This window comes from Sus scrofa, chromosome 3 (assembly GCF_054392235.1).
Source record: "Sus scrofa isolate SSC_HxYL_T2T_F1_AM1 chromosome 3, Sscrofa_HxYL_maternal_Yorkshire_Landrace_v2.0, whole genome shotgun sequence".
Classification (NCBI taxonomy): domain Eukaryota; kingdom Metazoa; phylum Chordata; class Mammalia; order Artiodactyla; family Suidae; genus Sus; species Sus scrofa.
The window spans coordinates 1,744,324-1,759,356 of NC_139385.1; the positions used below are offsets into that span (position 1 = coordinate 1,744,324).

General features: G+C 63.0%; 2 protein-coding genes across 7 annotated transcripts in view; one reads left to right on the forward strand and one right to left on the reverse strand.

Annotated features, from left to right (window-relative positions):
* Positions 1-15,033, forward strand: part of CHST12 (carbohydrate sulfotransferase 12) — an 83,970-nt gene that overhangs the window by 51,121 nt on the left and 17,816 nt on the right. The window contains exon 1 of one of the 4 annotated variants that reach the window (XR_014839964.1): positions 6,030-6,127. The exons of 1 other annotated variant lie outside the window; for it this stretch is intronic. The gene's annotated coding sequence lies outside the window, so the exon portion shown is untranslated. Of the gene's footprint in view, positions 1-6,029; positions 6,128-8,193; positions 8,405-14,756; positions 14,987-15,033 lie in introns of those variants that run through there. 2 more of the 4 variants (XR_014839962.1, XR_014839965.1) reach the window with 2 other exon arrangements.
* Positions 3,812-11,473, reverse strand: GRIFIN (galectin-related inter-fiber protein). 3 transcript variants are annotated; one of them, XM_085015410.1, is made up of 6 exons: positions 8,230-11,473; positions 7,663-7,828; positions 4,962-5,041; positions 4,707-4,866; positions 4,171-4,337; positions 3,812-3,992 (listed from the first exon to the last, which is right to left on the reverse strand). In XM_085015410.1, exons 2-6 carry the CDS (start codon positions 7,768-7,770, stop codon positions 3,977-3,979), a joined length of 531 nt encoding a protein of 176 aa, XP_084871536.1. In that variant the 5' UTR covers positions 7,771-7,828; positions 8,230-11,473; the 3' UTR covers positions 3,812-3,976.

Sequence of the window (15,033 nt, forward strand, 5' to 3'; positions counted from 1 at the left end):
CTAGAGTGGACTTTAGAGCAGAGGTCTTGAACCAGTCCCCCCGGGGCTGCTTGGAGGTTGATACCCCGTTAAGTGTCCATTGTGGCCAGTCTTTCAAAACAGAGCTTACTGGACCGCATCTTAACTTCAGGTTTTTTTAATCAGGGTATCTGCCGACTCTGGACCACATCTTCCTGCGCCTGGTTGGAAGGAGCTGAGCGTGATGGGGTGAGTCCTGGCCTCATTCAGTCCTGTGGCCCCGAGGGCATTTGAGCTCTCTCCTTGACCATCAGGCAGTGGTGGTGGCAGCCTGTGGACCTAACGCTCTGAGGGCCAAGCCTCTTGCGAGGGCAGCTGCGTCTCCTCAGGCAGGGCTTGCCTGGTGGATCTGCCTTCACGCGTATACCAGACCCGACCAGACTTGGGGGGCCCTCGCAGAGATTCGGTGCAGCCGGTCAGGAGCAGGGGGGCTTCCAGGCTCCACTCTTCCAGCTCCTTTAGCTGGAGAGCAGCACCGGCTGCGTCAAGGGACTCGTGGGCTCCTTCCAAGGGCGTCTGCCATGGCACGCGGGAGGGTGGGGGGTGGGAATGCTTGGGGGCAGGAGCAGAACTTGCTCCCAGCCAGCAGGAAAATGGGCTACGATGGTAGGTAGTGAGCTTCCCGTCCCTGGAAGAGCTCAAGAGGGTCTGGTTCCAGTCATTTAACCGATACGCATGGTGCCTCTGGTGTGCCAGGCTGTGTACCAGGCATGAGAAGTCCCCTGGTGAGCACACAGGCCGGCCGGCCCTTGTCTAGGGGCTGACCTTCCAGTGGGGGAAAGAGAGCTGGCAACCTGTGAGCAGGTAAACCTCTGACCCATAATTTGCTGCCTGGGAACACATGCAGCAGTGATGGAGGATAAACTCAGCCAGGGAGGCTGGAGGTCCCCCGAGGAGGCAGCGGCTGACCAATGAGAGGAGCCGTCCAGGCTGAGCGCTGGGGAAGAGTGTGCAGGGAGGTGCAAAGGCCCTGGGGCAGAGAGGGCTCAGTGTGCCCCAGGACCGGAAGGAGCTGGACGTGCCAGGGGAGAGGTGAAGCTGGAGGTGCAAGGTTCGGGAGCCAAGGGGAGGTGTTGGCTTTGGGCTCATCTGCCCAGGGCAGGAACCACTTTAAATGGGACAGGAGGTGGCAGTGGAGGCTTCTATGATTCTCCAGCTGCCATCGGGAGGGGGCGTCTCTAGCTCGTTCAAGGCTCTGAGTGGTTTTCTCCCAGTCAATCATTCATTCACTTATTCATTCAGCAAACATTTCCAGAGCTAGAGGGGCTCCGGATCATCTGGGGTGGGGCTGCTGTAAGACCTGGTCCTGGGCCTCTGGAAGAGGCATTGTGATGAGGGCGGCAGATAGAGACAAGCCCAGCGCGTAGGAGCCCGGCCCAGGGTCAGGCAGGGCTTCCCAGAGGAGGTGTCATCTGAGCTGAGGGAACCCCTGGCAGTTCTGGCCACAGGACTGCAGTGCTGGGCTGAGCCACAGTTACAGAGGGCACCCCACTTGGTGCCCAGAACAATGGGGGTCATGGAAGGGTTAACACAAGGCATGCAGCTCCTGCAGCAGGACCCTCTGAGACTCTAGCTCCTTGCACCCACTTCATAGCTGAGGAGACTGAGGCTCAGGAATGCATTGGTTCTGGGGCCCCTGAGATCTGATTTGCCCCACAGAGGGGCTGGTTCGAAGCTGACTCGGCTCAGGCCAGTGGTAAGGGATGGTGTGTGTGTGTGTGTGTGTGTGTGTGTGTGTGTGTGTGCACGCGCGCGTGCATGCGTCTCTGTGTGTGTGTGCACCTGTGTGTGAGAAGTCCGTCAGATCTGGATTTTTTGGGCTCCACCCCTTATCTGCTGAGCAACCCTAGGCAAGTCACTTAACCTCTCTGAGCCCCTTTCGCATCTGGCTAAGTTCTTAGGAGTTGGTCTAGACCTAGCCCTTGGGCAGAGCCCAACAAAGTGGAGAGTCAGCGTGTCTGACTGAGCCCAGGCAGTTCCCAGGCTCAGCAGCACCTGCTCCAGACGGAGCTAAACCAAACCTGGTGTATTCTGTGCTCCCCCCGCCCCTACTCCCAGCTCGCGTTGCTACCGGGGAGCCAGTTTCAACCCCAGGAGGGGAGCCCTTTGTCTCCAGGGAGGCCAGGCCCAGAGAAAGTGAGCAGCCTGCTCAGGTCCTGAGCAGGGAGGCCCCGTCAGTGGGCTTGGGGTCCCTAGAAAAGCAGGAGCAGCCTGGCCTGATCACAGCCCCAGGCCCCTTTCCTGCCCCCCCGCCCCAGTGCTGTCCAGGGCCTGGCTGGCTGCATGTCCACTAGCCCACCGGTCCCCGGCCCCTCCTGGCTGATATAAAAGGCCAGGCCTCTTGCAGGAGGGGGCGGGAAGGGGCTCTTGGGCCAGCTGGGCAGGGAAGTGAGCGGAGACAGGAAGGAAGCCGCACTGCTGGAGTCTGGGGCCACCATTGTCTCACCTGGGGGTGGGGGCGCCATCGTCTCCCCTCTGTCCTGCTCAGCTGCCTCCCCGCCACCTGGGATGGCTTCTCAGCTCTGGAGGGCAGGGGGTCGCTGGGCCCTCCCCTCTCCAGGCCCCACCCTGCTGCTGGCTTCTTCACCCACCCAGCCTCAGTTTCCCCCTCTGCAGAACCTTAGAGGGCAGATCTGTGTCCTGCCCGGAATTCCTGCAGGTGACATCGTGACGAGTGCCAGCCATCTCTCTAGTGCTTCTCCTAAGTCAGCTCACTGGAGCCACATGGTTCCCCATGCACTGAGGGCTCTCCTTCTCCCCAGGTGTTCAGGGACTTGCCCAGGGTTGCAAAGGGAGCAGAGCTGGCCCTCAGGCCCAGGCAGCTGGTTCTACAGCAGCCCCTCGCCTGTGCCATAGCTGACCTGCTCCTTTTCTCTGAATGACTCACTCGTAAAGGTTAAGTACCTATGAGGCTTCATCCTAAACTCTGGCATTGCCCGTTTAATTAAGATAGAGAGAGAGATGGAGTTCCCGTGTCGTCTCAGCAGTAGCAAACCCAACTAGTGTCCATGAGGACACAGGTTCCATCCCTGGCCTCGCTCCGTGGGTGAAGGATCTGGTGTTGCTGCGAGCTGTGGTGTAGGTTGCAGACTCAGATCCCGAGTTGCCGTGGCTGTGGTGTAGGCTGGCCGCTGTAGTTCTGATTCAACCCCTAGCCTGGGAGCTTCCATATGCCGCAGGCGGGGCCCCAAAGAGACAAAAAAGAGAGCGAGAGAGAGCTGGATGGATGAGCTGGGGGTTCTGAAATCAGGGCTGGGAGGCTCCCAGCTGTGCTCCCTCTCCCCAGACCTGCACCCGCCCCCCAGGCTCCCCCCTCCCCCGCCACCAAGACACGCACAGAGCACAGAGCGGGGCAGGGACAGGAGCACTCCTCCCTTCCTGGTGGGACCCTTCCCTCCCTCCTACAGGAAGTAGGAGAGGAGAAAGTTTGGGGACCCCCTTGGCGGACCGTCCTGACCTGGCGGGATGCGTCCCCTGGGTCGGAGGGCAGAGCTGCAGGGCTGTGAGCCCGGGGTCCTGGGTGAGGACCAGCTGGGACCTTCTGGCCTATGACCGGGATGCTCCCGTGCTCAGATCCCATCACCATGCCCGCCCCAACCCAGGCCGTGGCCTCCCCTCAAACCTGTGTCCACCTGCCCCACCGCAGACCATCAGTGTCCTGGGATGAGATGAGGGGTCAGACTGTCCCCAGGACATAGGACTCAGGGATGCCTGGCCCTGGCCCTGGCAGGAGTATCTGGGGCTGCATGGAATCGCCCCGGCCCCGCCCCAGACCCCCTCACCGTAGCCAGGATCCTGCAGCCTGCTTAGACTTTATTGAAGGTAGAGCTGGAACGGGGGCGGGGGGCGGGGGGGTGCCCAGGACTGCAGAGCCCTCCCCCCAACTTCCCCAAGGTGGGCTTCACTGGACGTGGGGTGGCCAATGGCCACGGCTCGCTCCTGGGACTTCAGGCACAGCTCAGTAGCCCCCTTCCCTGCAAACATCCAAGACGCCGCCTCAGCCGCAGCCCCCCGCCCCAGACTCGCGGGGTGTGGATGGCGGACCCCGCAGGGTGGGAGGACCCCACCCACAGCCCCCACCCCCACCCGGCGGATGGGGTCCTGGGTAAAGATGTTGCCGTGGGGGGGCACTGGGGGGGACAGGAACGTTACCCCCAGCTCAGGCCTCTCCTGGCCAGCTCCACCTGGGCCAGCCGGTGGTCACTCAGCACCTGCACCCGGGTGATGGCGGCCAGCGGCCTGTGGCGGTGGGCGAACTGCAGCACCTTGTGCTCCTGGGCGTGGACGTGGAAGTGCTCCGCGTCCGAGCTGACCTCCATCTGGGGGCAGGGGGACAGTGACCACAGCCCCCCGGGCCTCTCTCCTGCCCCTGCATTGAGCTCAGGCGGCTCTGAGTCCAGGAAGCACAGCCGGAGGCCCAGGGTCCCCTCCGCACGTGGAACCCCGTCATGCAGTCCCCCCCACCCAGGGCAGTTCTGAGGCCCCTGCTGGGAGCCCTTCCTCTCTCCTCAGCGGGGTGGCTGGGGGCCCGCAGTGAGACTCCTGCCCTAGCCGGCTGACCTGTAAGCACCTACAGTTAGTCCCCCCTCCAGGGGCCCCGGCTGCTACGCAGCATCCCTCCCACCGCAGCGGGCACCTGATGCGACCACAGGCGCCCCTCCCCCATGGGCCTCCCCCACCCCCGTCACCTCGAAGGGCTCCCCGAGCACCAGCGGGAAGACGGTGGACACCTCCTCCTGGCCCCAGCGACCGCCCTGGAAGGTGTTGGCCACGATGCTGGCGCTGGAGAAGCGGGGCTTGATGTGGAAGACAATGTCCCCCGCCTCCGACAAGAAGTTGATCTCGAACCTGGGGGCATCATGGGGTCCGTGAGAGCTGCAGATGCCTGAGCCGTCACCCGCCCAAGGCCGGGGGGGGGACCCCGGGAGGGCGATGTCCCTTACTTGTCCTCTCCAGAGTCAGAGTGTCCCTGGACCAGCAGGTTCCAGCCGGGGGCCAGGCCCCCTGCATAGAAGGCTTCAAACTGCAGACAAAAGAGGGGACAGAGACCCCTGGCGTGTGGCCACCCACTTGTCCGGAGGCTCCCCTCCCACCACCCAGTGTGCTCTTTGCTGGGACCCTGGCCCCCTGAGCAACGTTCCCTTCGCGACGAGGCGGCAGGGGTCTAAACGCAATGCCTTCGCAGCCTGATGAGCGGGGGGTCCTGGTGAGCAGGCAGCTCTGGGCGGGAGGAGCGCAGCTGACTTGGGGACCCCACCAGGCCCTGCTCCCGTCGCCCGAGTCCAGGTCTCACCCACCTGCAGTGCCATCTCCCCAGCTTCTGCTGGGCGCAGCGCGAGCCTGGGGATATATGCGGGCTGGGCGGGGCGGGGGTGCGGGAGCCCCACCCCGGGATGGCCTGGTGAGCTCATTGCCCTTCCCTGCCCCCACTCCCCACCCCCCCATCCTCGGCTTCCCCCTCCCCCACCAGCAGGTCCTCCATTCAAGCCCCGGGACGGGGCGGCCCCCTCCTCACCCTCCTTTCCTCAGGGGCCTGCCTGGCTCTCCAACTCCACTTCTTAGGATCCTCCACCCACCCCGAAAGCAGCTTCTACCCATTCTTGTGGGAAGGGCGGGGCTGAGGCAGCACCCCCCCCAGCCTTGACCTCCAGGATCTCAGGGGCCCAAACCCTCCCATCTGGTCTAGCGAGGGGGCCGGGGGATGGCTCTCAACCCTGCCCTGGGCTTCGGGGGCCATTTGGCCACCTGGCACCCCAAATCCGCGTCCCCCAGCCCAGCCTCCCCTGGCTGCCCTGTTCCAGCAACTCAGCTGGCCCCACGGGGCAGAGTCGGGATTAGGCTGGGCCGCTGCGGTCAGCGCATTCCAGGGCTTGGGTGGACGGACGGGCTGGGGGAGGGCCTTTCCCACACCCCCTCGCCCCTTCTGGCCTGGCTCCTGGGCCCCTCGCAGCCGAGCTGGGGAAGGGGCCAGGCCGGGGGCCCTCGGGAAGCCTGCTGGGGAGACAGGCAGAGTGTCCCCAGGCTTTGGGGGCGGCTGTGGGGGGAGCTGCACTGTCCGGGACCCAGAGAGGAGCCAGGCTGGGCGCAGAGCACCAGGCTGCTGTGTGTGGTGAGCATGCCGTGAGTGTGCCGTGAGCAGGTGGCTGAGTGTGTGAGCAGGTGTGCAGGTGAACGTGTGTGTGGGTGTGCTGAGCCAGGGACCCAGTGGTGGGAAAACTCGAGTGTGCGTGGACAGTGAGCCTGGGTGTGCGGGGTGTCCTGTGCCAGGGTAAGCGTGTGTGGCTCTGGGTGCTGCTGCTCTTTCCCTGCCCAGTGAGTCTCGGGATAGGCATGTACCTGGCTCGCCAGCCCCTTAGGGGTGATCAGCCCGGAGTGCCAGGCCCTCAGAACCCCAGCACTCCCCTTGGGCCATTATTCCCTCCGACCCCTGGTGGTCCCGCCTGGCCTCTCTCCGCTGTGCTGGTGATGGGCGTGTGCCTGTCATTTTTGATGAAGGGGGTGATGCTAAGGCCAAGGCTGGGAAGGGACACGGAGGTGGCCGCCACCTCCAGCGGGCAGTGCGGGCCGTTCCATCCAGCCCTGCCTGCAGGGGGCAGCCCTGAGCAGCAGCCCTGCCTGCCTGAGCCTGCTCGCCGTGGAGTTTTGGCTCAGTTGCACATCCCTGTGGAGGGTCCCGGCCCAAGGCGAAGAGCTTGAAGACCCCTGATTCAGGCAAGCCTGTCCCTCTGAACCTCCGCCTCCCCGTCCGGGCAGGGGGTGTGTGTTGCAGGGAGCACGCTGGGCTGGCCCAGTCACTGCAGCCTGGAAGGCTCAGAAAGCCCAGTTGGGACAAAGCCGGCTCTGGGCCTCCGCCCACCGTGACACCTGTACCTGGCATGAGCCCCCGCCTAGCCAGGCCTCTATGCAGGGTAGGAGCCAGGAGCGGCCGAAGCTCTCAGTGACGGGGGTAGCCAGGGGCCCAGAGGGCCCCAGTGAACCCAGGCCCCACATGGCCGGCCCACCGCAACGTTGTGGAATGCAGGTCGGCCCCGCCCGTCCTCTGGGACAGTGCCCCCACATTTAGGTGCTGGCCGGCGGGGGCTGGGAGCAAACAGACCTGCCCAGACAGACACCGCCCTCCTTTCCCGGATGTGTGGTTTTGCCCTGGGCTGTACATGTCCATGGGCTCCTGAGCAGCCAGCAGGGTCTCCACCCAGCTCCATGGGGGACCTTCTCCAGGATGGCGGCTTGGGCTCAGGGACCCACCTAAGCCCCGCGGCCGCCATCGCCAGGTGGCGCCAGGCCTGGGCCAGTACTCGGGGACACCCCCATGGTGTAGAGATAGCGACCATCCACCAGGAGCCCGCTCCGCCGGGCACTCAGCTAAGCGCTTTGCAGGCAGCCTCACAGGTCCTGCACCAGATCTAAGGGCACAGAGAAGTTAAGTGACTTGCTCAAGGTCACACAGCTAGGGAGTGGCAAAGCCAGGGTTTGCACTCAGTGGTCTGCTCCTGGGTGTGGAGCCTCTTGCCAGGCCAGGATGGAGGGTGATCAGGGTCGGCTTCCTGGAGGTGGAGGCATCTAAGTACAAATTAGAAGGTGGTAGGAAGAGCAAGAGCAGCGTAGCTAGCCCAGGGCATCGATGCCAGGCAGGGTCTGACATACCTCAGTGGTCCCAGAGGCCTCAGGCATAAGCCCCCTCTTCCTGGGACAGTTGACATCTTTTGAGGAGGCCGGCACAGGCTTCCTGGGCTTCGCGGGGTCAGGCACCATTGCGCCGACCCGCGTGACGAGGAAACAGGCGCAGATGGAAGGAAGCTCCGCCAGAGCCCTGGAGTGAAGGACAGTGGCAGCGGACGTCAGCACCCCCTCTGCACCCCCAGTCCAGTGCTCCCAGCACGCCCTGTTGTGTCCCGTGCCCCCACCCCAGCACAAGCACCCAGCCCGGCCCACCAGTGACCGACTCCAGGTCCAGGGTGGGTGGGTCTCGGGCTGGGCCAGGCTGCCCTCAGAGCCCTCTTCAGGCTCCAAGTCCCTCCCAGGACCCCCCGTCCCACCCCCAGCCCACATCTGGAAGCACTCAGTGACAGGTCAGCACGGAAATTCTCAGCCTCCACTTGGCAGGGAAGCAGGGAGCTTCTGCCAGGCGGGGGCCCTCTCGTGCCCAGGACACACAGCTTCAGGCCAGCTGTCCCCAGCTGGGCGCGGGTGGCCTCGGCACAGAGGCCTCACCTCTTCTCCCTGCTGCTGCGGCCGTGGCGTGAGCGTGCCCCGGGTCAAGAGAGAATGAGGACGGTTGGAAAGCCCTGCGCACCCTTGCACAGCTCGGGGGACAGGCCGGAGGCGAGGGGCTGGCTGGGAGGCAGCTTCGGCGGTGGCAGCTCTGGCTCCTTGTAGGACGCTGACCGTAAGGCCTGTGAAAAGATGGAGCTGCCCAGGGCTGGGGAGGGCTGCTGCAGGGCCGACGGGGACCCTGGGGCTCCGGGGAGGGACAGCAATGTCCCGATGCTCCCTCACCTGAACCTTCTGAATTCTCTTCAGCCACACCCTGTCCCGAGTCCGCCGCTCTCAAAGCTGAGTTGAGTCTCACAATATCGCCCTGGGTCTCTCCCTCCCTGAACTGCACTCTGTCAAGCACGGCAGAGGTCATTTCCAGTCCGAGCCGTTCGCCGAGGCCCTGCTTCGTGCAGGAGCTGCCGTCTGTAGGAGGAGGCCCGTCTGGGCCTGATGCATGCGGGCGCCTCTTCCCCCTCACCTGCCGGTACCCATGCAGCTCCCGGCACACAGTAGGTGCTCAGGAAAATGCAGTGACTGAGAACCATGCCCCTCGGGGCAGACGGAGGCCCCAGGCCCAGGGAAGGGAGATAAGAGGGAACACAGCTCATCTTGGCCACAATTGCTATTACTTGCCAGCTGAGTCCCTACTGTGTGCTCAGTACTGTGCTGAGTGCTCGTCATTCAGTCCTCCACCAGGTGGGTTACCAAACCCACATCACAGCCAGCTGCCCATTCGGTCACTCAGCAGATGTTAGCTGAGCACCTGCTCTGTGCCAGGCCCTGCGCTATGGTTCACAGGACAGACAGACACACAGAGCCCGTGCCCTCACGGAGCTGCCCGTGTCTGAGGAAGGGAGAGAAGATTAACTGTCAAACCCGGCATCCCATTATTGAATTATTATTAGGATAAAAGTCCTGAAGGGAAAATATGGGGAATGGTAATCGTGTACGGGGTGGGGGGACCTGGACTGACATGGGCTGGTCAGGGGAGGCTTCCTGGAGGAGGTGATATTTGAGCTGAGCCCTCAAGAGAAGGAACTAGCCAGAAGGGATGGAAGAGTGTTGCTGGCAAAGGGAACAGCATGTGCGAAGGCCCTGGGGAGGGAAGGGCCAGGATAGGGAAGACAACTCCCCAGCCCACTTCTGCTGCCTGGCTGAAGTCCCGCCCTTCCCGTCCCCCACCCAGGCACCATTTTCCACTCCCTAATGTGGCCCCGCATTGTCCCGGCCAAGCCACCCACCCAGTGCCTTGCCATTGTCTGTGTCTCATGCTTTCCACCCCTGAGTCTCTTATCAACAGAGAATCGTGGACTTGGTGGCACATGGGTGCTGATAAGGCTTTACTGCAGCCAGTGCCAAGCAGGGGCTGCCAGACCTGACACCACCCCTCTTGCTGGCATGGGCGTGCCAGTGGCGGCCCAAAGACACTGGGCAGCAGCCTGGCCTTCCCTCCTGTGGGGACTCTGCAGGGCTGACCCCTTGGGGTCACCCCTCCCACTCCCCACCTCTCCCGCCACACCCTTGCCAATCCAGCCAGCCAGTCCTTGCCCCTCCCCGGGCCTCGGTTTCTCCATCTGAGGTTGAAAATGAGACAGTGAGTGTGGCCTGTGAGCTCAGCGGGGGACAGAAGCAAGCTTGGCCTTGGCCCCAAGGAGGCAGTCCAGGCCACTGAGACGCCATGCCACTGGGGGTGAGGCTGGTGTTGTTCCCTCCCTGCCAGGCCTGGGCCTTAGGCAGCAAATAGGGGCTCCTGCCCAGACAAGGGCTCTCCTGTTGGGGGCGGGTGCAGAACCTACTCCCCAGCAGGCCTCAGCCCCTGGGAGGGGGGCCACACCCCACTCTATTTCACCCTCGTTTATAGAGGCGGCAGCTAAGGCTCAAGGGGAGTCCTAACTGGCCCAGGTCCATGCGGCCAGTTGCTGGTGGAGCCAGTGTTCTTGGTCGCAACTCTCAGAAGTGGGGCCAGGACTGGGGTGGCAGGACAGAGTCCCCCAGTGTCCCTCCCTCATTTTCCAGCTCCACGGCTACAGTTCTTGGCTCTGCATGTGTTAGAAGGGGCCCCTTCCTTTGCAGTCTTCAAAGTGAGTTCATGTCTGTTCGTGGCCCTGCTTGGAGAGGGCTTTGTGCCCATTTTACAGATGGGGAGACTGAGGGCACTGAGGGCAGCGTGCACGTGTCCCTGGTGAGGCATTGCCATGACCTTTCGAGGGGTCCGTCAGGAGCCCTGTCAAAACGATGCGCTTGAGAGACTCCAAAAGCCCTTGGTGGTGCCACCTTGGGGTCTGGGGCTGAAGGAGAGGCCCCCCTCCATGGCCCTGGATTGGGTGGGGTGGGACTTGGCTCGACCTGTGGGACCCTCTTGGGCTTTGGGCCACCACCAGCCAGGGGTGAACCCATGAGGGCAGCCATCTTTGAGGAAGCTCAACCAGCCCAGACAGGTCTGTCAGAAAGGCGGCCTGGGCTCTGTGGCCACTGGGCAGGCACAGTAACGGGTGAGAGACCTTGCTGGCAGGACAGGGGCCGGGGGCCAGCTGGGCTGAGCAGGGTGGAGCCGCCGGCTGACATCTGGCCTGGAGGAATGTAATGCTTTCTGCAGCTGGGCTCTGGGCTCCGGGAGCCTCCAGGGAAGCAGGCTGGGCCAGGTTTATAAACAGACACTGCAGCAGCCCGGATTTGAGGAAGGAAGAGCTGGGAATCCAATTAGATGAGAAAGTGGCTGGGGCATCCTAGAGTGGACCTGAAGATGGAGCTGCCGGAGCCTCAGGCATCCTGAGAGCCCCTCCCCCAGCACCAGGCCAGTGATGGGGACAACTAGGAGGACACAGGACACCAGCCATGGGTTCAAGCCCCCATTCTGTAGAGTGTAGACCTCCACGTGCTGTGCTGAGACCTGGGGCCCTGACCCCTCCCTGGGTGGAGGCGAGGCAAGGGGAGAAGGGCCAGACCCATGCAGCCCTCCATCCCTCACTCCCAAACCTTTCCAGAGCGCCTACTGCGTGGCATTGTGGGGGCGACATAGAGCACGCACTGCATGGGGGAGACAGATACAGCTCCACCAATCCTGCATGTTCTAGATGGGGATTTGTGCTGGGGAGAACGTAGAACAGTGCCGTCCAGTTCAACAGCCCCCGATTGCACTTAGACGTCATGCCCTAAGATGTGTGAATTGAGATGTGAATGTTAAAAAAAAAAAAAAAAACACTAGGGAGCTCCCGTCCTGCGCAGCAGAAACGGATCCGACTAGGAACCCAAGAGGTTGCGGGTTCGATCCCTGGGCTCGCTCAGTGGGTTAAGGATCCAGCGCTGCTATGAGCTGTGGTGTAGGTCGTAGACGCGGCTCGATTCCCTCATTGCTGTGGCTGTGCTGTAGGGCGGCAGCTGTCGCTCCGATTAGACCCCTAGCCTGGGAACCTCCATCTGCCATGGGTGTGGCTCTAAAAAGACAAAAGACAAAAAAACAAAAAACAAAAAAACAATAAGATTTGCAAGACTTGGTGCAAAATATCTCAATAATTTTATGAGTCACTTGTTAAAATATTTTGGATATACCCGGTTAAATGTAAGATATGACTGAAATTAATTCCACCTGTTTTGAAAACTTTGTTTTTAACGTGGCCCCTGGAAAACTTTAAATTGCATCTGGGCCTGCGTTGTATTTCTATGGATGAGATGGTGGGAGGGCAGGGGTAGGAGGCAGCTGCAGCTGGAGCAGGAAGGGAACGTCCTAGGGAGGTGGCCGCCGCCTTGAGAAAGACCCGGCCCAGGAGACTCGGAAAGAGTGACCCAGGCAGAGGGAACTGTCGGTGCAAAGGCCCTGAGGTCAGAGCAGCAAGGGGGCTGGTGCGGCTGGAGGGTGGGAGCGGAAGGGGCCGGGGGCAGAGGAAAGCCACCGTGGGGGGATGAGCTGAGGCTCTGCCTGTGAGGAGGACGGGCTAGGGCTGGACCACGTGAGGAACCCCCAGGATCCCCACACCTGCAGCCCCGCCTGGCGTAGCCGCCACACGCCCCCCCACTCCACTGGGCTGAGCCCCGCTCGCTTTGAATGCTCTCGCCAAGGCTGTTGGGAAAGGCCCACGGGAGCCGCCAACTCCCCACATAACTTCACGCCAGTTCCAGGACATCTGTGGGGGGCGGAGTCCGTGGCCCCAAGCTGTGAGCCCCGAGGTCCCATGCAGGGGGGGCGGCTGGGAGGGGGAGAGGCGGATGGACAGAGGCCGGTAAAGGCACACGGAGAAACGGGCCGAGAAGGGGGTCGAGGCAGCAGGGGGAGTAGGGGGGCCTCCCAGAGAGCTCTCCTCTCAGGCTGGGCAGCCCCCAGCCCCTTCAGAAGGGCCAGGCCAGGTGGGCCTCCAGGGGAGGGGGCTACACCCCGAGTCGAGGTCTGGCTGGGTGGGCAGCTGAACAAAAGATGGGGTTGGATGGACGGTGGCTGCCAGGGGGGGGCCCCCACAGCCACCAGAGCCCAGGAGCCTGGTCTGATCCAGGCGGGCCTCACGGGGCCTCGGAGGGTCATCTAGGCTCTTATTTTCTCAGACGGAAACCGAGGCTCAGAGAGACCGAGAAACTTGCCCGAGGAGCACAGCACGCAAGTGGGAGCGGCAGGCGAGGGCACGTCCCCCCGTGTCCTTCACACGCTTGGTCTCCATCCCCCAGCCGAGGCGCTGGCTCTGACGGAACGTTCTTCCCCTGCCCTGCATCCCCAGGGAGCTGGGAACTGTCCCCTGAGCTGTGTGGCCAGCCCGAGCCAGGCCTGTGGAATTTCCCCAGCCCAGGGGCCAGGTCGGGAGAGAGCCACGGTGGGCTGGTGCCTGCAGAGTGGGCTTGGGGGGAGGCGGTGGCCGAGGGGGCGCTGCCTGGGGAGCCTGACCCTCCTCACCCCAGGGCCCAGCTTGGAATTCTGGGAAGTGAGACCGAGGGGGTGGTCCTTTGAGATTAACGTATTGTACTGCGAGACCCCCATCCTGGGCCACACGATCCAGCCAGCCAGCCCCTCCCTCAACAAACATTTACCCAACACTCACCATGTGCTGGGGGCTGGGCTGCCACAATGGTCAAGGTCAGCTGTGATGGAAGGCGAGCCTGAGCCCACCCAGCCACGGTACACGGGGAGGTGGGCAGCCGTGGACTGGTCTGGAGTCCGCGTGGTCCAGGTCAGGGTCAGGACTCTGCAGGGTCTGGGGTGTCCCCGACCCACAGGTCTCAGAGAAGACAGGCATTTTCTACTGAAAACCAAGACTGGCCACTAAATGACCCTCTGCCATCAAGGTCCTTGTTTGTTTGTTTTTGTCTTTTTGTCCTTTGTAGGGCCACACCCGAGGCATAGGGAGGTTCTCAGGCTAGGGGTCTAACTGGAGCTGTTGCCGCTGGCCTACACCACAGCCACAGCCACGCCCTATCTGAGCTGCATCTGCGACCTACACCACAGCTCACGGCAATGCTGGATCCTTAACCCACGGAGAGAAGCCAGGGATCGAACCCGCAACCTCATGGTTCCTCGTCAGATTCGTTTCTGCTGCGCCACCACGGGACCTCCGGTTCTTGTTTGTTTGTGGTGGTAGAAATTTTGCAACATCTTTCTTGGGAGAGAAAAGACAAGAAAGTAAAGGAAAACGAAAGACCACTTGTGTGCCTATCTGCACGGGTGCTGGGGGCCTTCTCTGGGACGGGGAAGCCCCATTGAGGGCCAAGTTCAGGAAGCGAGTGCCCACCCGGTGCCCAAGGGAGCGGCAGGACACGGGAGGGGCAGGCCGACTCCAGGCAGGCGTCCATCTGTGACGGTGCCTGTCCCCTGGGCCGTGGCTGAATGTTCCAGAGAATGGCCAGGGTGGGCAGGACTCCGGGGCCAGGACAGAAGCCAGGGCACCCTCAGGGGACAGGAGAGGGTCCGTGGAGAGGCGAGGACGGGAGTGCTTGGCTGGCAGGGTTTCTGCAGGTGGCCTGATCCCCCACATGGTGGGAGAGGTCCCTGAGAGGGGACCCCAGCTGGAGCTTGGCGGTGGGAGGCGGGGTGGTGGGGGCAGGCAGAGGGCCAGGCCGAGTGGGCGGGGAGGAAGTGGAGACCCTTGCTCCCCCCTCAGCTCCTGGCCCTTCCTCGGCCTCTCCCCTGCCCGCCCCCTCCCTGCCCCAGACAGCGGCTCAGGGCCCGGGTGCAGCAGGCCAGCTCACCCCCGCCACCAGGACCCCAGGCCACCCCACCCCTGTTCCTGCGCTGACTGCAGCTCCCACTTCCCCAGGCTGGGATGGGACACGAGATTCTTTCAAAAACATTTCCTTTGCAAAATAATCCTTCGAAATATGTTTTTGGAAACGGACTCCTGATCAGAACAGGAAGAGGCTAATTACAGTCGCTCCCAGAGGGGCGCGGGGGAGGAAGCCCAGTGGTTAGAAACGGGTGAGGGCCGGGACACCGGCCCGGACGCCCCACCCACGTGTGGCCTCAGCCCCCCTGCCCCTCTCCTGCTGGCCCCCTGCCCCCTCCGCCCACCACTGGGGAGACAGTGACCCAGAGAGGCCCAGGGATGTGGCCAGAGTCACAGGTTGCAGGCCGAGCAGCCCCTCTCCCCACTGCTGCGTGGTGCCAGGTGGCAGCGGGGTTAGGCATGTGCCTGTGCCAGGTTGTGCCTGGTTGGGGTGGCCCTAGGGGTCTGCAGCCGGCTTAGCTGGAGGTGACCCCCGGGGTCTGACTTCCTCACTGAGCCAGGGCCCCTTTCAGGTATGCAGGGGCCGGACTGGGACCACCGGGGGGAGGGATGGGGGCCC